Source organism: Protopterus annectens, chromosome 1.part2 (genome assembly GCF_019279795.1).
Source record: "Protopterus annectens isolate FY-2018-M chromosome 1.part2, PAN1.0, whole genome shotgun sequence".
Taxonomy (NCBI): domain Eukaryota; kingdom Metazoa; phylum Chordata; order Ceratodontiformes; family Protopteridae; genus Protopterus; species Protopterus annectens.
In genome coordinates, this window is record NC_056727.1 from 992,522,854 (window position 1) to 992,545,187 (window position 22,334).

General features: G+C 43.7%; 1 protein-coding gene across 2 annotated transcripts in view; it reads right to left on the minus strand.

Moving 5' to 3' along the window:
* Window positions 1-22,334, minus strand: part of LOC122792214 (protein argonaute-1) — a 1,920,205-nt gene that overhangs the window by 1,194,718 nt on the left and 703,153 nt on the right. For both annotated transcript variants that reach the window (XM_044059955.1, XM_044059956.1), the window contains exon 6: window positions 14,639-14,773. In XM_044059955.1, coding sequence (XP_043915890.1) covers window positions 14,639-14,773 — 135 coding nt within the window. The remainder of the gene's footprint in view (window positions 1-14,638; window positions 14,774-22,334) is intronic.

Sequence of the window (22,334 nt, forward strand, 5' to 3'; positions counted from 1 at the left end):
TATTTGAATGACAGTGTCCAAATCCTGGCAGTGCTGTGTCCATACATTTTTGAGATACCATTGTAGCTTCCTCATATGCAGTTTGGCATTGGGAAGCACCAGAATACAAGATGCCATGAACCCTAATGCTTGAAGGACTGTCCTTGCAGTCAGCACGGACTGATGAGATAGTTGATGGAAGTAAAGTGATAGACTCTTTTGTTTGTCCGGGGTTAAAAGGCCATCTGGGCTGCTGTATTCAGTCTCACACCCAGAAAGCACATGTCTTGAGAGGGTACTAGACTGGACTTTATTTCGTTCACAGAATACCTAGGCATCTTAGCACTGCTATGACATGTTCCAGATGCTGTAGAAGGTCTTCCTTTTCTTGAGCCAGAATCAGGCAGTCGTCCAAGTAAGGATAGATTTGAATTCCTTGAAGCCTGAAGTAAGCTATCACTGGAGCCAGAACCTTTGTGAATACTCTAGTAGATACGCCAAAGGGCAATGCAGAGAACTGATAATGAGAATTTCCAGCTCGAAACCGCAGATACTTCCTGCAACTTAGCCTTATAGGCACATGAAGGTAAGCTTCCTTGAGATCTAAAGTTACCATCCAGTGATCTTTGCCCAGCAGAGGTAAAAGCTGTTGTAACGTCAACATCTTGAACTTGGGAATGTCCAGAAAAGTGTTGAGGAGAGATAAATCCAAAATTGGTCTCCACGTGTTCCCCTTCTTTGGTACTAGGAACAGGCGAGAATAAAATCCTAGGCCCCTTTCTGATACAGGGACTGGCTGTATGGCCCCTATTTGTAGCAACTGAGAAACTTGCTTGTGAGCCTCTTTTCTTTGTGGAGGAGGAACGTCTGGCATGCCTTTGAAAGGGGGCATTGTATGGAAATAAAATCTGTAACCGTGGTGAATGATATCCAACACCCATTTGTCTTGAGTAATTAAATCCCAATTTTCTTTGAAAAGAGACAGTCTTCCTCCCAAAGGAGCTGCCAGGCGGAATCTACTGGCAGCTGAAAGACAGGTCATTGGGTCTGTTTGAAAGGACTGACCCTGCCCTCACCAGAAGTCTGAGCAGGTGAACTCCCTGTTCTAGGCCTAAAGAACCTTGAGCCCTGCCCTACCACGTCTAGACCTACCCCTAGACTGGGAATCATAAGCAGGATATGTCCCTTAGCAGGCCAATTTCTACTAAACCCGGTGGCTGCACCTGCAAAAATCTTTAACAGTTTGCATAGACTTAGCTTTGTCCTCCATTTTCTTTAAAACTGCTTCCACAGGCGATCCAAACAACACATCAGACTGTAAAGGAGCATCCAAAATCCTTGTCTTAACATGCTCAGCTAAATTCTGATCCTTCAACCAGGCATGCCTGCGAAGAACAGAACTAGTAGCAGCCACCCTCGAGGAGGCCTGTACAGCATCAAAACCACATTGCAAAGAATGCTTACCCACTTGTTCAGACACATGAACCAAATCCAGCAACTCTTTACACTCAATACCTTCCAAAGCATCCACCTTAGATTTCAATTGTGAAAGGAGATAATTCTGATATTTTAGCATGTGAAACTGACAATTCAAAGCTCTCATGGCTAGAGTGGAAGAAGTATACACTTTCTTTCCCCACCTATCCAAAGCCCTAGCCTCTTTATCAGTGGGAACAGGATTTTTAATCACAGAAGCTTTAACACCTTTAGGCCCTTGAGAAATAGTTTCTGGGTCCGCCCTAGGACTCTTAAACAAATACTTATGAGCGGCACCCTATAATACCTATCAGGCTTAACAGGAGCAGGAGGCAAAGAGTCAGGGTTCAGGGAAGCCTCTGCAAAACATCTTCCACCACATTCAACACAGGAGGAATAGCTAAGGGCCTATGCTGGGGTAAAACAAGAATTCCCTAAGCCTTTTCCTGGAATCAGAGTAATCCTGGCCTTCCCATTTAAAGTGCTCCCTCATGGAATGCAGAGTCTCTGAAAATGAGAAATCCTCAGGAGGAGAAGCTGTAGGAGTGGAATCATCCACATCAGAATCAGAATAAGTAGGATACTCCTGCAAGTCTTCAGAAGACTCTGAAGCCTCTGAACACTGTTCAAAACTATCAAACTCGGTTCCACCCTAGGCCTCTTATCAGGCGGGCATAGAACCTCTAATCATAGTAATCAAATCTTCTGCCATTTTAAGCATAAGTTTCTTAGGTACAGAACCGAAATGCCAGGAGAAGCCCCACTGAAGCTGAAGTAGGCCTACCTCTCAAAGAAGTTTTGGCAACAGAAGGAGGCTCTAACTACCTTGGGAAGAGAGGGAAGAACAGTCACCTGAGAAGCCCCTCAGCCTGGCCTACCTCCTGAGAAGGCACATCCTGTAACAGTAAAGTTTCTGCCTGGGACTCCATGGAAACTCCTGGCAAAACCTCTGGCTCCACTGAGCCTTCTAAAGAACCGGCGTCCGGGACTGCGGTTCATCAACCCAGGCTTAGCTGTTTGTCCTTGCGCTTCTTGGGCCAAGCGGGCGTCGGAGCATCCGGCGGCATTTTATAATTGCTTCCCAAACACTAACCTGGCACAGTCTAACCTCCTCTTAATAGTGCGTTTGTTAAACCTAGCACAAGAGCGGCAACCAACAACGTCGTGCTCAGGCCTAAACAAGGTATACACAAGGTATGGTAATCCCTATGAGGTATCTGTTTCCCACAAGAAATACAGTTATTCACTTTTCTGACATCGGTAAAATACTGAGGCAAGAAAAACCAAAATGTTCCGCCAACTCTGTTTGGTCTGAAACTCGGTTCGGAAATATTTCAGAACGCCAACCTGCACTTCAAAACTGCTTCTGCATCGGACCATGCGGCAAAAGACAGAGGATATGGCGTCGGTCATGCGCATTAGTACCCTCTGGTATTCGGGCCGACTGGATGCGGACTATACCCAATAGTAAGGACTGCAGCAATGGGGAACGAAGAACATGTCCTTAATCTCTTCCTGGAATCAGAGAATTCCTGGCCCTGCCATTTGAAATGCTCTCTCATAGTGTGAAGGGTCTCCCCGAAGGATAGTTCTTCAGGAGGGGAGGCCGAGGGGATAGATTCCTCTGCATCAGAATCCTCGTAGGCCGAAAAAGCCTCCTGCTGGTAGTCAGAGAGGGCAGAGCCATCAGAGGCCTCATCTGAGGAGAGGGGATCAGAGGGCTCAACCCTGGGCCTTTTGTCTAGAGGAGGTTGAGAGCTCCTGTCCGGATGGGGTTGAGAGCCCCTAATTAAGGAAATAAGGTCCTCTGCTAAACTTAGAATCTGTGAACCTGTAGAGGGTCCCTGAGGAATAACCCTGGGAGGCATAGCTTTTGTGTGTTTAGCAGTTTTAGCCCTGGTGAAAGCCTTTATAGACATGGAAGCAGGAGGCCTGGCTGCACCACGTGCTGGTGTAGTTTTGTCTAGAGGAATGGTGTTGGAAGTTTCCAAGACACCAGTTTCTGAAGGAAATTCAATAACCGACTCAGTAGGGGCCTCCGGGGCTGAGGTTGTCGGTTGAGCAGTTTCGGTGATCGGAAGTACCAAGGACTCTGTTTCAGCCGAGACCGAAACACTCTCGGTAGGCCTAGCCGTGGTTTCAGCCGAAACCACGGTCCGCGTGTGTCGGTCTTTGTCCTTCCGTTTCTTGGCTAAGTGAGGAGTCGGAGTCTCCGACGGCATGTTGGAGGAGAAACTAGCCCCAAAGAATTCCTATGCAAACTCCGCCCGACGCCTAAGAGTGCGTCAACTAAAGGAAGCACAGGCTGAACAGGCCGAGACGTCGTGGTCTGGGCCTAGGCAGGGGAGGCAGTAAGAGTGGAAATCCTTATGAGGTATTTGTTTCCCACAAGTTAAGCAATTATTAACTTTATCTGACATCGGCTGAGGCAAGAAGGAGTCCCCAACGGGGTACTTAGCTTTTGAAGTCTTCGGTTAGCTGAATTACAGGAGCTGGCCGACCGGCACTTGCGAACTGTTTCTGCTTCGGGCACCACGCGGCAAGAAAGACTGGGGAAGATGGCATCGGCTAAGGCTTTTATACCCCAGGTGCTCTGACGTCGGGGAAAGGGCGACATCAGCCAACGCCGGACCCAGACTTTGGAATCCGGCCGACCGAAGGGCTGCCTGAGGCAGGACAACCCATACGTGAGGACTGCAGATGCATCCTTGAAGGACATCATCCTTCTCCTTTGGAAAGTTACCCTTCCACTTCAGGTTTATGTTTAGCCATTTTATGACACTTGCATCAAACTTCTAAACATTGAACCCTATCCATCGAATGCCCATTTCTTCGACAGGTGAAATAACTTAGTTGGCCAACACTTCCCCATTTCACACCACAGTATTTCAAACCTACCCAGGTGGGGGGCTTCAACCCCAACACCCCACCAACTATATATACCAACACCAACCGTATTACAGTGAGGAAAAGGGCAGATGGGAAGTGATGTGCAACTAGTTACATTCCTGTTCGCTGAATGAACTTTTAATGGATAGGGTTCGATGTTTAACTGTTCAATGCAAATGTTATTCGATGGCTAAACACAGACCTTTCATTTCCTAGGCACAATGGTCTGGGAACCAGGGAATATTAGATGAGGTTGGGGCTTCGCACAATACAAGTCTATGCAGTGCTTAAGGAATCTGGCCCTGCACCTAATGGTCTTATTACTGAACCAAGTAAAAAAAAAAAAAAAAGCAGCTCAGGCCCTAAGCAAGAAAAAAAATAAATAAATAATACTATTGGAAGACTTTACTGGAGATTTGTTTCCTACATGAGAGGCAGTGGTTAGCTTTTTTAAATATTAAAGTGTAATACAACAAGGTGTAGAGATAAGGAAGGTCCCCACAAGGTACACTTGTCTGAAATGCTCTGGTGTTTTAAGCAAACCAATGGACTGAAAGTACAGTTTTGTACCTACCATAAATGTAGATGTTCGAGTGCTAATACAGCTGCAGTCATAACAGATGGGTTCTCCTGCCGTCAGGCGGGTCCTCGGTCGGCCGAATTCCAAAGTCTAGGTCCGGCGTCGGTTGTCGTCGCTTCTTCCCTGACGTCAGTGCGACAGGGGTATAAAAGAACCAGCCAACGCCATTTTCTTCAGTTTTTCTTGCCCCAGATGTCAGGTGCCCCCAGAAGGAAGGCAATACATAAATTTGTGTAATAAGTCAATGCAATATAATCAAAATACAGTAGTTGCAAGCAAATACACCATAAATGAATACCCCAATCAGGTTGTATGAGGAGGTGTTAGCCAATAGGCCTGTCCCAAGAGGGGAAGGAGGTAGGGAAACCTGGACTGCAGCTGTATTAGCACTCGAACATCTACATTTATGGTAGGTACAAAACTGTACTATGTTCATCGTGCATACAGCTGCAGTCATAACAGATGGGTAGAATCCCAAAGCTAAGAAAGGGGTAGTAGGCACTAGGTGGAACTAGGAGGAGCCAGGATGCCCTGCAAGACTGCAGTGGCAAAGCCTGTTCTAGTTTTGGAGTATAATGGTAGGTGGTAGTGCTTGGAGAAGGTATGCACAGAACTCCAAGTGGCTGCTTCCAAGATATCTTTGGTAGGAACTCCTCTGAGGAAAGCTGCAGAGGTAGCTGTGGCCCTTGTGGAGTGAGATCTGATGCCTGTAGGTACAGTTTTGCCATGAAAAGAATAGCAAAATCGTATGCAGTGGGCTATCCATTTTGAGATTGCCTGTTTGGAAATTGGCTTTCCTTGAGCTCCTACAGCATAGGACACACAGAGCTGTTCTGATTTTCTGAAAGGCTTTGTTCTGTCCAAAAAATAACGCAGTTGTCTGTGGATGTCCAAGGAATGTAATAATCTCTCCCCTTTGTTTTGAGGATTAGGATAAAAGGTAGGCAAGTGTATGGCCTGATTCAAAGCTACCCTGGATACCACTTTAGGCATAAAGGACGGGTTGGTTCGTAAGGAAACTCTATCCTGATGGAAGATGATAAAAGGCTGCACAGCCATGAGAGCTTGTAGTTCTGAAACTCTACGAGCTGAGGTAATAGCCAGAAGGAAAGCTGTTTTCCAGGACAAATATTGCAAATCTGATGAGGCAGCTGGCTCAAAGGGAGGCAAGGTCAGTTTTTGCAGAATTAAATTGAGATCCCAAGCAGGTATTGGTTGTTTCTCTTGGGGGTCTTAGATTCTTAGCCCCTCTGAGGAACTGTCTAAAGAGAGGGTAAGAGAATAAGGGTGGATCAGTGTTGTATTCTGCAGAAATGGCTGAGGCATGGATTTTGATGGAGGAGAATGAAAGTCCACTGCTTAGCAGCTCAGCTAGATACTGTAGTATTTGAGGTAAACTCAGTTTTCCAGGATCCTGGCCCTTTTTCTCATTCCAGATACAAAACAGTTTCCATTTTGCGGAGTAAGCTTTTCTAGTTGATGGCCTTCTGGCCTCCAAAATGACATCCTGCATCTCCTTGGAGAGTAGGGTCTGTTGTGATGCTAAGGAATCTTCCATGCGGCTAGACTGAGTGTTTTTAGCTGGTTGTGAAGAGTTTTGAAGCTGTGCTGAGTCAGGAGAAGAGGCATTAGAGGCAGGGTCCATGGTGGGGAATGTGTCAGGCTCCTCAGGAGTGGGTACCAGTGTTGTCTTGGCCAGTCTGGAGCAATGAGAATCATCTTTGGTCTGTCTGCTCTGGTTTTCAATAGAACTTTGAGCAGCAGAGGAAGAGGTGGGAAGGCATAAACTGTCATTGATGTCCAAATGAAAGAGAGAGCGTCCACTCTCCAGGCCTTTAGACTGAAAATCCTTGAGCAGAATTTTGTCAATTGGTGATTTTTGTGGGAGGCAAAGAGATCTATGTCTGGCCTTCCCCATGCTTGGATTATTTCTGTAAAAACTTTTGGATGCAACTTCCATTTGTGTGGATCTGTCATATTTCTGCTTAGGTTGTCTGCCAGCGTGTTTTCCTTGCCAGGCAAGTACTGTGCTTGTAGTTTGATTTGTAAGTCCATGGCCATGTTCCAAAGTGACATGGCCAGTCTGCATAGGGGGTATGAATGTGTTCCTCCCTGTTTATGTACCACATAACTGTGGTGTTGTCCGTTCTTATCAATAGTTGAGACCTGGTTGCAGAAGGTCTTTGAAAGCTATAATTTCATTTATTACTGCTAGCATTTCCTTTTGATTGATGTGAAGGTGCTTTTCTTTTTGGGACCAGTTGCCCTGAATGCACCGATCTGTCATGTGCGTCCCCCAGGCGTAGTCCGAAGTGTCTGTTGTGATGACTTGATTTGCTTGAGGCTTGCTGAATGGAAGACCTGTGTTTGTTTGGCATGCTTGGAGCCCACCACAGAAATTCCTTTTGTAGACATGGAATCAGTGGTATTATTGTTTCCAAACTGTGGCTGAGTTGAGACCATAGGTTTTTCTGGTACCATTGAAGTTTCCTCATATGCAGCTTTGCACATGGGATTAGTAAGATGCAAGATGCCATAAATCCCAGAGCCTGCAGGATTTTCCTTGCAGTCAGCCTGGTGCAATTTGCTAGTGCTCTGAAGTATTGAGTTAGTTGCCCCTACTTCTCTGGCGTGAGGTAGGCCATCTGGGTGTTTGTGTCCAAGTTGGCACCCAGGAAAATTATCTTCAGAGAGGGTATTAGCCTTGATTTCTCTTTGTTGACTGTGTATCCCAGAGAGTTCAACAACATTATTACATAAGCCACATGTTTCAGAAGAATGTGCTTGCTGTCCGCTTGGATCAGGCAGTCGTCCAAATAGGGGTATATTTGTATCCCTTGAAGTCTGCAGTAGGCAATTACTGATGCCAGGCATTTCGTGAATACTCTGGGCGCAGTAGATAAGCCAAAGGGCAATGCAGAGAACTGATAATGAGATGAACCTGCAAGAAATCTGAGGTATCTTCTGCAATTTTGTCTGATTGGGACATGCAGGTATGCCTCCTTGAGGTCTAATGTTACCAGCCAAGACTCCTTGCCCAGCATGGGAAGAAGCTGCTGTAGTGTGAGCATCTTGAATTTTGGTACGAGTAGAAATGTGTTTAGGATGGATAGGTCTAAAATAGGTCTCCAATCTTTTCCCTTCCTTGGTACCAGGAATAGTCTGGAATAAAAACCTTGACCTTGTTCGTGCGTCAGTACCTCTTGAATAGCTTTCATGTCTATGAGATCTGTAATTTGCCTTTGTGCCTCTGCCCTTTGATTGTGTGGCAGGTTTGGCATGCCTCTCATTTTTGGAAGGGTGTGAAAATGGAATCTGTAGCCTCTGTTTATAATGTCCAGGATCCATTTGTCTTTTGTGACAATATGCCAATTTTTTGAAAATAATGCCAGTTTTCCTCCTAATGGGGCTGCCATTTGAGTCTTGCTTGGCATGCAAAGGGGAAAGTCATTGGGCTTGCTTTCTGAATGATTGCGAGTTATCCTCACCACCTCTTTGTGTAGGAGCTCGCCATTGTCTGCCTCTAAACTATCCTTGGGATTGTCCTCTGCCCCTCGGGCGCCTGTATCTACCTCTTTGGGGTCTGTCCGTGGCTGGAAAAGACCAATTTTTGGAAGGCCAATTTCTACTGAAACGTGGGGGTTGTACCTGTAGAAAATCTTTCAGAGTTTGCACTGATTTAGCCTTTTCCTCCATTTTCCTTAATACCTCCTCAGCATTAGCACCAAATAATACATCCTTTAGTAGAGGGGCATCTAGTAATTTAGCTTTGACATGATCAGGCAAGGTTTGTTCTTTGAGCCAGGCATGTCTACGTATAACTGATCCTGTAACAGCAGCTCTACATGAGGCCTCTAGAGCATCAAAACCACATTGTAAGGTATGTTTACCCACTTGTTCAGCACTATGCATCAAATCCTGCAACTCCTTCAAGTCTCGTTGTTCAGGTTGTGACATTTTACTTTTCAATTGCGATAACAAAAACTGTTGGTATTTTAGCATATGGAACTGACAGTTTAAGGCCCTCATGGTTAAGGTAGCCAAGGTATATACCTTTTTTCCCCACCTTTCTAAGGATCTGGAATCTCTCTCAGAAGGTAATGGATTTTTAGCAGTGGAGGCCTTAATTCCCTTGGGGCCCTGTGAGATGGTTTCTGGGTCAGCAACATGGCTTTTGTATAGAAATTGGTGTGAGTCAGGAACCCTGTAGTACCTGTCAGGCTTGACTGGGGTTGGAGGCAGAGAATCCGGGTTAAGGCAGGCCTCCGAGTAAACATCATCTAGGATGTCCAAGACAGGAGGTATAGCCAGAGGCCTGTGCTGAGGTAGCAAGAGAAATTCTCTAAGCCTTTTCTTGGAATCTGAATAATCTTGGCCTTCCCAGTGGAAGTGTTCCCTTAAGGTATGCAAAGTTTCCCCAAATGAGTAATCCTCTGGGGGGGGATACAGAAGGAATGGACTCCTCTGCATCAGAGTCTTCAAAAGGGGAGTAAGAATGCTCCTGATCATCGGAGTGCTCTGAAATAATGGAGCCCTGATCAGTGGAGGGGGATTCTTCCTCCACTCTGGGCCTTTTGTCCGGTGGGGGTTATGAACCCCTGATAAGAGTAATTAAATCCTCAGCCATTTTAAGCATCCGTTTTTTAGGCATGGGGCCTGGAGATGGGCCCTGTGTAGCTTGTCTCTTAGAATGCATTGCTGCTTTAGACTTAGTGAAAGCCTTGATGGAAAAAGAAGAGGAAGGTCTGAAGACACCTTGAGTGGAGGTAGACCTGTCCACATTTTGAGGTTCAACGCCAAGAGTGGCTTCGGTATCTGTAGTTGGGGTGTGGGCCGAGGAGCCTGCGACCTCGGGCACAGGAGACACCGCCAATGAAGTGTCGTCGGTAGTCAGGGGCTGCGTAGGCGCCTCGCTGAGAACCGGACCACGTGTAGTCGGCTTTGGCGTGGTGTCGGTAGAGGTCGCGGACCTCGTGTGTCGGTCCTTATCTTTGCGGTTTTTAGACAAAACTGGAGTCGGGGTATCCGACGACATAATGTAGTTAAATGTTTTTCCAAAATAATGCTGGGCAAACTCCGCCCGACGCTTAATGGTGTGTTTGTTGAATGTAGCACAAAAGCGACAGACAGAGACGTCGTGGTCTGGGCCTAAACAAGGTATACAGAGGGAATGGAAATCCTTATGCGGTATTTGCTTCCCACATGAAATACAATTATTAACTTTGTCTGACATCGGTCTGAGGCAAGAAAAGTTTCCCCAACTGGGTACTTAGCTTTCAAGAAGACTTTGGTTTCAAAATTTTCATAATTTCAGGAGCTGGCTGACCTGCACTTGCGAACTGCTTCTGCTTCGGGCACCGCGCAGCAAGAAAGACTGAAGAAAATGGCGTTGGCTGGTTCTTTTATACCCCTGTCGTACTGACGCCAGGGAAGAAGCGACGACAACCGACACCGGACCTAGACTTTGGAATTCGGCCGACCGAGGACCCGCCTGAATGCAGGAGAACCCATCTGTTATGACTGCAGCTGTATGCACGATGAACATCAATGAGCAGTGCAGTCTTGTACATTGGACTGCACAGCAATAAAGAAGTGAAGAGAGTGATGGCCAATGTACCGCTTACTCCCAAGTCCCAGTACTGCAACACTGACTATGATGAACATCTAGTAAATCTTGCAAATGCAACCGACACCACGACATTAGTTTAAAAATAATAGGTATAACACTTATGTGGGACTTCAATGGAAAAATTTAAGTACACGGACAACAGAAGGCACTTAAGTATGTGGAGATGTAAATGGGCTTGGTGGTTGAATTCCAAAAGCATTTATGCAGGAAGCTTAAGTACCACCACTGAATGCACAACACACAAATTCTCTGTAGTAAAGTTACCAAATGAAACATAATGCAAGTTGTAACCAACTACATCTGAAAGAAGGTCTGACTCATCATGTTTCAACAATTTTTATCTGAAATAGAAGCAGAATTCAAGAAGAACTTACAACACACCATAACGATTGCTCAACACAAACTAAGAACTGAAATGATTTTTCATGTTGAGAAAAGGGATCAACACATTTGGGTCAAAAAGGGTAGGCCAGTACTAGAACTAACAGATTTTACTACTTGCTTTTATGATAGAAGTACCCCATTCATCTATCCATCCACCACCCACAATCCCTTTTCTCATTTTTGCACATAGGGTTGGGGTATCACTTCAACAGTGAAAATTATTTAAGTCAAAATTTACAGCACCAGGTGGCTAGCCCTGCCACTTTAGTTCTTCCATCACATACACACACAGCCAATTTAGTGTCCAAGACCCTACTGCATTGCCCTTAAAATGTGGGAGGAAACAGCAGCACATGGAGAACACCCACGTGAACACAGGGAGGACATGCAGACTCTGCATAGAAGGCACCTCAGCCAAGAATTAAACCACAAAACCTCTTGCACTGAGAGGACAACGCTATCCACTGTGCCATACTAGCCTTTCTAAATGGCATCAACATGTTAAAACTTGGAGTAAGAAATATGTTGCATAAGGCATTTTCAGTTATCAAAGCTTCTGAATTAATGTTAATGCTTATGAAAGTTGTTTAAGCCTTAAAAAAACTAGGCTCATTTTGCCTTATGATACAGTTAATTTGGATATCTGCTGCAGAAGCCTGTCCAAAGCAAAACATTTCAGAGGCTATTATGTTGCTTTTGAATGACTTTACATAAAGATTACTGACTTCAGGGTGAAAGGAAATTTGACATTTGCAGAACCTATTCACAACTGACACTGAAAATGTTTGAGGCTCTTCAGATGGAAACTGCTGAATTAGACTAAATGCACAGACAGAATTCAACTCCAAACTCAGATTTGAGGGCATTTTTTTCTGTATTTCTTCCTCAAACCATTAAATAAGGAAAACTTTGCAACCTCTATGACAGCCTTTGCAGATACCAACATACATGAACACTCTCTTACGGCTTTAAAAAAGGTGAGTTTTAAGTCCCAGATGACAGATTAACATTTGTATCAACAACTAAACACAATATTTTTCAAATGTAAACGTGACTTAGCCTTGACACAAAAATTACACTAAAAGGTTAAGTGACGAGTGCATTTTCCTGATTATGACAACTGAAATTAAGTAATGTTTTGAGACCTATGAATGGGAATACTGGTTAAATAAGACTTACAAACAGCATACACAGTAATTTAATACATTTTTGTGCTATAATATTCAGTTAACTGCATCCAAAAGAAAATTCAGTGATGAAGCAGTTTTAAATGAGAGGATAAAAGCAGACTAATACTTCACTGAGTTATGAAACACTATGATTACTCAGTTTCTCATTTGTCAGGGGGAGGGTTGCTGTTTTCAAATAGTACGACAGACTTCATTATGAATCAAAATAAATACAGAGCAAGTATAGTTATTGTACTGATGTAGCGAGAACTGAGAAAGGTGAATCATTAAAGCTGTTGTGGCCAGCAAATATATTCAAGTAACTACAAACCTGAAACGATGCAAAAAATACAGGGTAGCACAGATGATTACAAAAAACGGATGACCTTATACACTGTGTGTTTTAAACACATGCATGTACAACTGTGGTTTCTAAAATCCATCCTGCAAATAAAACTTCTCTGAAGACATACCTTTTAGCCAGGACAACAAGCTGAACAGATCTAGGAAAAAATATTGCAACTAAAGAACAAAGCAAAACATTTCAATTACTGTTCATCTACAAGATAAAAGTAACTGTATTCATCCCTGTTAAGATTTCTTGAGATAAAATGACCTAGCAAATCTTACCAGCATTAAAGGCACTACCACAAGAGATGATATTTTTAAGAAATCACAAGATATACTGATTTGCAGAAATGAGAAACAGTGCAAAGGACACATGAACTCAAAGTTTGCTGGTCAGCTGAAGTGATAACCATGTAGACAGCACAGAGTTTGCAGCGACCTAGGCAAAGTAATCTGAAAAATGAAATGCCCGTACATGACCTTTGCAAAGAAGCAGTGAGTGACTCTTCCTCAGACCAGAAAAAAGATTAGCAGATTTGCTGTTTGAATTACACAACTGTAACAACAACATGTACAGCAAATTAGTGAAAACTTCATAGCTGCTGAACAGTAAAAATGAAATCCTCTGCTTTAAGTGTCAGGGCAGTGATTCAAGAAAAATTCACGGAGAAGACTTACTACAATACTTACAAGAAATATTCAGTGCAAGACATTTTCTTTGCAGAAAAATGTCATGAAACCACTAACACAGCACCAGCAATGAAGTTCATAAAACGAACAGTAAATGTCCAAGTCTCATACCAGGTCCTATCCAGAACAAAGCCAACAGACAAACATCTCCCACTTAATCAAGTAAGGCAACTGTGCTAACATCACAGCTTTACTAGATCCCTAGAATTAGATCCAAGCTTCACTTGCATGGGGATAAGACAGCCAGCCAAGTTAAGCTGCAGAACTATAAGGAAGCCCCTCGGCTACACCACAGTCTCAAGAGAGTTTAAAGCAACTAAAATGTGCCCATTTATTATGCCATTCTCATACGTGCCTCCTCAGAAGCATGTTGAAAACTACTCTGCATGTGAAGCACTTCTCAGAGAATATTCTCAGACTGTACTTAGCCTCCCAACAGATGAAAATGAGTTAATGGCGTTTCCATAACTTCATGAGCACAAGTTCAAGCAGGTCAGTGATAGCTACTGGATCCCACAAGCAGCAAGGAAATGAGTAGTCCAGTAAGAGGTATTCGGGGTTATGGTTTTTCCTTGCCTGATGCTTACCTCAAAAGTTCTGGAGTAGCCCTAAGTCCTAGCACTTTGGAAAAGTGCTTAGTTATAACTATGCTGTGGAGCACTCCAGCGGATTGTAAATTTCAAGATCCTTAGCATACTTGGCCAAATTCCAAGATAATGCTACGGTAGGACTGCTACTTTTCATATGATTAAGCTGTACAATGATGCACTTTGAAAGGATCCAGAAAACTTCCATAAACTTGTAAGGTGGTATGAACAAACCAGATAGAGAATGAGGGGTCCACTGGTCCTATCAGCAGTAAAGCTGTAAAACTGTTTCCCAGTATGGTTTAGAATTCTAGAGGTACTAGAGATATGAAGGCTGGGTACAGTCACTTAAAATGAGTACAAATGTGATGTACTGCAAAGGCAATCCGCACAAATCCCAAAAAACTTCTGTAACACTGGTATGACTTATGATATTGTTGCAATAGTAAAACAGTGAACTACATTCACGTTTATCACCCCTTCAGGATACAAGTATTACATGTCAGTATGTACTTAAAACTTAGCTCTTGATCTGCTTTACCCATCAGTTGATGAGGGGCTTGCGATAAAATGAGCTGATCCACTCACCTTTGTCTACAATGTGTTTTGTGTCATCATACTAACAAGACTGTTCTTACTTACTAGAGACAGCGGTCGTTAGTGAGCAGGAAACCAGTAACAAGGTGCTCCCATAGTTAGAGAGTAGATACTAGCAAGTGTGAAATAGTAAAACAGCATAAAAAAAAAGAGAGAGAAGCACTATGTTCAAACACTAGTATTGATTTCTACAGATTTTCCCCCCACCTCAACAAAACCTGTTTTCTTTGCTTTCTTATTTCTTTTTTCACTGAAAATGAGGCAATTCACTGCAACACCAAGCAAATTATTTTTATGTAAAAGTCCTTACCTTTTATTTCCTTTGTGAATCGCACTCTCTGTGAATCGGTGAGAGGTTTTGGCTGCTCATCAATATTTCGAATATCTAATACTTCACACATGAACTCAATCACCGGCTGCGCTTTGTAGAAAGCTGTTGCTGAAACTAAATTCAAAGTGTAACAAGTCATTCAATTTCTTCTCAATGCTTTACAATAAAACTACAACTATAAAATGAGCAAACTACAGTTATACAAGATACAACAGAAGCTGATCTTCAAGGTAAGTCTTTTGCAGAAGTTTAGCTACTTAAAGGTTTTCATCTGAGTTCAATATTTTTTTTTCCAGACAGATGAAGGTTCTCTGCATGAAGGCAATAATGCATCAACTGGCACATACCACATGTAAAACCATTGTTTATGCTGCTCCATCTTCAGTTTTTGTAGCAAAAAATTGGCAATTCAAGGATAACTGCACAAAAAATATTTTCACTGTAGATTGTGCAAATGCCCCTGCCAGACTAAGTTACTTAACTTCTAGTTGCTGGTGTTATACTCTGCATTCTTCTCATTTTCTTGACCAGGTTAGCCCTAATACACAAAACTAATGAAAGCTAACATGCCTACATGATTTCTGCTGTGCTATATCCCTGTAAGAATTTATCATGGAGACATTTTATGTGGTGCACTTAGCTTCCAATTTATTTAAAGAAACTACCGCTGCCTTCTGTTACTTGGAAGAGCTTGCAAGCTTTTGTTCAAATTCAAAACTGTAGCTACAACCTACGCTCACAGCCAGCACTTTAATATCCCTGTAGCTAGATTTTACTACCTGGAATCAATTTACATGTAAAAAGATATAAGATAATCAGTCCAATGATGTAGAAGCAATAAATTATTCTATACCACCCACAAAGCAAGTTCAGGAATGTACTTGACCCACTGAAAGGCTTAATTTTCCTATGGTGGGGGCATCTTTAGCCTGTGCAATCTACTGTGGAGACCAGGAACCTCATTGTCCCATGCTAGGTGAGCGAATGTGCACACTAAGCATGCGGGCTGTGTATCACCTTCTGTTAGGCAACCTTGACTGGCCACCAGAATATGCAGGCTCCCAGCATCCTGTCCGCTGCACCCTAGAGTTCCTCATGCCACAGTTCCAGGAATTTCATTACAAAACCTATTCCTAAAGCATTACAGGGGCCCAAGTAAAGGTATAAATCTGGGATTATGCAGTAAGGAACAACAAAGTGTATCTAGTGCTTTTGATACGGGTGTGGGAACATGGAAGGCCGGTGGTTGGGTCAGGTGAGGGAGTGAAAAATTTTGAGCAGTAGCATGCCTCCATTCTAAGTCTTGTTTCAGACAAAACATGGCTATATTTTAAAACCGTCTTGTGGCAAACAAGGAAGAAAGTACAATTGTGTACACTTACCATAAATGTAGATGTTAGTGTAGTCACTGTTGCAGTCATTACATTTGGGGTAATCTGCTGGCAGGTTGCCCTCAGTCGGCCTAATTAAAGTCTTGGGTCCTGCGTCAGTTGCTGTCCCTTCCTCCATGATGTCAGGGGTATAAAACATGCAGCAGACACCATTACATCAGTTTTTCTTGCCCCAGATGTCAGGTGCCACCCTAATGGGGAGCAAATAAACACAAAAACACAAAAGTATACCTCCACAACCAAAAGCAAATACACCAAAAAGGCTTTTAAGCATAGTAAAGGAAAGTAGAGGTATAGCCAGAAAAAACTAGGGGGCTGGAGGGAGGGTAACCAGGACTGCAACAGTGACTACACTTGAACATCTACATTTATGGTAAGTGTACACAACTGTACTATGTTCTTCGTGTTTCACTGCTGCAGCCATTACATTTGGGTAGACTCCCAAAGCTATGGTTGGCAGGAGGAGTTTATACAGCATTAGGGCCAGCTATAAGGCCCTGCAAGACTGCATTGGCAAAGCCAACTTTGGATTTAGAGAAAATTGGTAAATGATAATGCTTGGTGAAAGTATGTACAGAACTCCAGGTAGCAGCTTCTAGGATATCCCTGGTAGGAAAACCTCTGAGAAAGGCTGCACAAGTAGATGCAGCCCTGGTGGAGAGAGATCTGATACCCTGGGGGATAGGTTTTCCATGGTGCTTATAGTAGAAATTAATGCAATGGTTTATCAGTTTAGAAATGGCTTGTTTTGAAATAGCCTTCCCCTCTGCCCCTTCAGCAAATGCTACCAGCAATTGTTCAGATTTTCTTCGAGATTTAGTCCTGCCCAAGTAGAATCTAAGTTATCTGTGCACATCCAAGGAATGCAGAATCCATTCCCCTTTGTTCTGTGGACTGGGAAAGAAGGCTGGCAAATTAATGGACTGATTAAGAGCCACACTGGAAACCACCTTGGGCATGAAGGATGGATTGGTCCTGAGAGATACCCTGTCCGCATGAAAGATGATGAAAGGCTCCACTGCCATAAGGGCCTGTAATTCAGACATCCTAGCTGAAGTGATTGCCTAAAAGGAAGGCTGTTTTCCAAGAAAGAATTTTTAAGTCTGCAGTAGCAGCTGGCTCAAAAAGAGGTAGAGTGAGTTTCTTCAAAACAAAGTTAAGGTACCAGGCAGGGTTAGGAGCTATCCTGGGTGGTGTCAAGTTCTTTGCCCCTCTGAGATACTGCTTGAGCAGAGGATGAGAGAAGAGGGGATGGTTCTGTTATAGTAAGCTGAAATGGCTGAGGCATGGATTTTAATGGAGGAATAAGACAGGCCCTTGTGAAGCATCTCAGTTAAGTATTGCAAAATCGGAGGTAAATTGGGCGCTGCTGTGCTCATCCCTAAAGATTGGTTCCAGGCACAGAATCTTTCCCATTTGTCAGCATAAGATTTTCTAGTACTAGGTCTCCTCACCTCAAAGATGACATCCATCACAGGTTTGCCGAGGGATAAGGGTGAATTTAAGTGATTAGTCAGGCTGCAAGGTTCAATGCTGGAAGCTGAGGGTGCAGAATTTGGTTCTCCTGCTGAGACAGCTGAGACAGCAGGGAAGGGGTCTGAGACAGGTGCCATGGAGATATGAGACACACTGCGCAAGAGGGGGTACCAGTGTTGCCACGGCCAGTCTGGAGCAATCAAAATCATCCTTGGTTTGTCCTGTTTGACTTTTTCGTAGAACTTTGGAAAGGAGAGGCAGAGGGGGAAAAGGCGCAGACTGATAGGATTTTCCAGCTGAAGGACAGAGCATCCACTTTCCAGACTTGTTTGTGGGGAGTCTTTGTGCAAAACTTGTTCAACTGGTAGTTCTGGGGGGCGGCAAATAGATCTATGTCTGGGCTCCCCCATTCGCTTGTCAACATGTTGAAAATCCGTGGTTCCAGTTTCCACTCGTGTTGGTCCATGAGGTTTCTGCTTAGTCCGTCTGCCAGCATATTCAATTTTCCTGGCAGGAATTGAGCTTGTAGATGCACTTGGTAGCTCAAGGCTGTGTTCCACAATGCCATGGCTAGTCTGCAGAGGGGGTAGGAATTTGTACCCCCCCCCCCCGCTTATGTACCACAACTGTGGTGTTGTCCGTCTACCATTAGTTGTCCTGGAAGAATGTAGTCCTTGAAGGCTGTCAAGAGCATTCTGTACAGCTAACATTTCTTTTTGATTGATATGTAAGTGCATTTGATTTGAGTTCCATTTGCCCTGAATGCACTTCCCTGCCAGGTGAGCCCCCCCATGCATAGTCTGATGCATCTGTAGTTAGGGTTTGGGCGGCAGGGGGTTGTGTGAATGGTAGTCCCTTGTTTTGGTGGCAGGCTTCTGCCCACCACAGGAACTCCAGGCGTAGGCAATGTATGATAGGAATCATTCTTTCCAGGCTGTGACAATGTTGATTCCACAGACTTTTTAGATACCACTGTAGTTTTCTCATATGCAGTCTTGCAAATGGAATTAGAAGAATGCAGGAGGCCATGAAACCAAAGGCTTGCAGTATTTGTCTTGCAGACAGCAGGGTTTTTCTGGCCACTTGTTTGAAGTTACCAAATTAATTTGCTTCTCTGGCGTGAGGAAAGCCATCTGGGCAGTTGTATTCAAGCTTGCACCCAGGAATGTAATCTGTTGACAGGGTACCAGTTGTGATTTCTTTTCGTTTATGGTGTACCCCAGACAAGTTAGAACCCTTTTTACAAACGCCAGATGATTTGGAAGGGTGCCCTGGTTTTCTGCCTGAATTAGAAAATCGTCCAGGTATGGATATATTTGAATATTTCTTTGCCTGCAAAATGCAATAACTGGAGCCAGGCACTTTGTGAATACCCTGGGCGCAGTAGACAAGCCAAAGGGCAGTGCACAGAACTGATAATGCAAGTAGCCTGCTTTGAAGCGGAGGTATCTTCTGCAAGATTCCCTGATTGGGATGTGCAGGTATGCTTCTTTTAAATCTAGAGTTGCCAACCAGGCATCTTTGCCTAGCATACGAAGTAACTGGTGAAGAGTCAGCATCTTGAATTTTGGAATCTCCAGAAAGGTGTTTACAGTAGACAGGTCCAGGACCGGACGCCATGATTTTCTTTTCTGGGTACCAGAAAAAGCCTGGAATAGAAACCTTGTCTCTTTTCCTCTTCTGGTACCAGTTGAATAGCCCCCATGCTTAAGAGGGAAAGTACTTGTTTTTGAGCCTCTGCCCACTGATTTGGGGGCAGGTCTGGCCACCCACTTGGTGTTGGCAATATGTGGAAATTATATCTGTATCCCTGGGACACTATATTTAAAACCCATTTGTCCTGGGTTATGAGTTTCCAGTTCTTTGCATGAAAAGCAACCTTTCCCCCCCAAAGGGGCAGTTAAAAGATACGTGCTTGGAAATTTTAAAAGGAAGTCATTGAGACTGTTTACCACAGGGTGGTGCCTTATTTCCAGATTTGGAAGAGGAGGCCCCCCACTGCTTAGTTCTGAGAGTCCCCTGGGACTGAAATCTGGGGTTTTTGCTGTGTCCGGGTTTGGCTTGAGAGGATCTGGAAGGGTCTGGAAAGGACCATTTCTTAGTAGGCCAGTGCCTACTAAATCTTGGAGGTTGAACTTGTAAGAAATCTAACAGTTTGCATAGATTTAGCTTTATCTTCCATCTTTTTTAGAACTTCTTCAGGCTTACTGCCAAACAGGCGGTCCTGATTTAAAGGAGCATCCAACAATTTAGCTTTAGCATGATCAGGCAAAGATTGCTCCTTAAGCCAAGCATGCCTTCTAATCGCAGACCCAGTAACAACAGCCCTGCAGGAGGTCTCTAAAGAACGAAAACCACATTGCAAAGTATGTTTTCCAACTTGAGCAGATTGCATTAAATTCTGTGAATCTATTTTCCACACAGTCAGGAATCAACATCATTTTCGATTTAAGCAATCTAATATGCTGTTAATATTTTAACATATGAAACTGGCAGTTTAAAGCTCTGATTGCCAGGGTTGCAGAAGAAGAAACCTTTTTATCCCATCTATCCAGCGCCCTGGAGTCTCTACCAGAAGGGGTAGGATTTTTAGCAGTAGAAGCCATAATGCCCTTGGGTCCCTGAAAAATGGTTTCTGCATCTGCAACAGGATTTCTGAAAAAGAACTTGTGGGACTCAGGAACCCTGTAGTATCAGTCAGGTTTACTAGGAGCCAGAGGCAGGGAATTGGGGGCCAAACTGGATTCCGCGAACACATCAACAATGTCTAGTACAGGAGGTGTAGCCAAAGGCCTATGCTGAGGTAGAAGGAAATCCTTAAGCCTCTTTTTTGAATCAGAAAATTCCTGGCATTTCAAGTGGAAATGCTCCCTTAAAGTATGTAAAGTTTCCCCAAAAGAAAAATCCTCAGGACGGGAAGCAGAGGGAATGGAATCCTCTGCATCAGAATCCTCATAAGTAGGTATGGACAAATTCAGGTCATTAGAAGAGTCAGAAGAAACAGAACACTGATCAGAAGATTCATTATCAAGCTCAGCCCTAGGCCTCTTGGGGGGGGGGGGGGTTGGCTACCCCTGATTAAAGTAATTAGATCTTCAGCCATTTTTACTATTTGTTTTGTTTTTTTTTTAGGCATAGGGGCCTGAACATGTGGCCTGGGAGTCGGTTTTTTTAGACATGGATTGAGATTTAGGCCTTAGTAATGAAGGCGGTGTCGATTTAATATGCAAGTCTGTAGGCCTGAATGCACCCTCAGAAACTGGTGCCTGCACAGCTGCTCCGGACCCATCCAAGGCAGATACATCCGCGGGTTCCATAGGTGAAGCATCTCGCAGCATACCAGACTCCGAATGGGTCTCAGTAAAGGCCTGCGAATCAGAAGTAGCAGGTATCAGGGGCTGCGAAAGCGCTTCACTGAGTACTGGCGAACTGGCGACTGGCTTAGGAGAAGCATCATCGGCAGTTTTGGACCTTGGCGGCCTGTCTTTATCTTTGTGTTTTTTTCAGAATCCTGGTAGTCGGATGGCTAACCGACATTTCTGGATAATTAAACCGAAATATATAGAGGCAAAAATGTACCGACGACTGACAGTGCGCTGATTAAATGAAGCACAAAACCAACAACATGGTACTTCATGGTCAGAGCCTAGGCAAGGAATACAGTACGAATGAAAATATTTATGAGGCATTTGCTTTCCACAAGTAATGCAATTATTAACTTTTACTGACATTGGTAAGGAGCAAGAAAAAGTTTCCCCAACGGGGTACTTAGCTTTATGTTGAAGACTTTGGTTTTGAAACTCGAAAACAAAAATTTCAGGAGTCGGCCGACCGGCACTTGCAAATTGCTTTTGCTTTGGGCACCGCACAGCAAGAAAGACTGATGTAATGGTGTCGGCTGCATGTTTTATACCCCTGACGACCTGACGTCATGGAAGGGCAGCAACTGATGCAGGACCCAAGACTTTGTTAATCAGGCCGACTGAGGGCAACCTACCAGCAGATTACCCCAAATGTAATGACTGCAACAGTGAAACACGAAGAACATACAAAAATTCACAGTTTGTGACACTGGATTAAAAGTAGTACTTGGTATTGAGGGGGAAAAAAAAAATCACATTTGGCAGAGCTTTCCCAACAAACAAGAGCAATACAATGGCTAACAGCAAGTCAAAAGGCCCACACTACCACAAAGTAATATATATATATATATATATATATATATATATATATATATATATATATATATATATATATATATAACATGCTTGGAAGTTATTCTTTGTTAATATCTTGATCAATCTTGTGAGGCAGCGGCTGCATCAACTCATCAGGGAAAATTGATTAATTTTTCTCATTTTTCACTTAGAAATACAAGAAAACCTGGTCCTGGGCACTTAAATGAAAATATAGGGGTTTACAGTAGAGAGAAACTACTGGAAATCAGGCATACTGCATCACCATATTCCTGGATTGATGTCCTGTTGTCTGCAGAGTCTGTGGGACCTACTACAGTCTCAGATCTCTACGTGTTAAGGATCTTAACCCTGCATGCTGCTAAGTGCCTGAAATGTGAGATGGGAGGTGCTGGAACAGGCTGTATAAGTAAGAAAAGGAAGAGATGTGAAAGAAAAAGGATGTAGAGCTGATACTGCTGCTAAACTAAAGACAAACCCTTTCAGGCCTGCACTGCCCTCAATACTGCTTGCAAATATACATTTTCTTGACAAGATGGACTTCTTAAGGATAGAACTCTCTTCAAAGAACAAGGTGAGACACATATGTTTAATTATGATTACAGAGACATG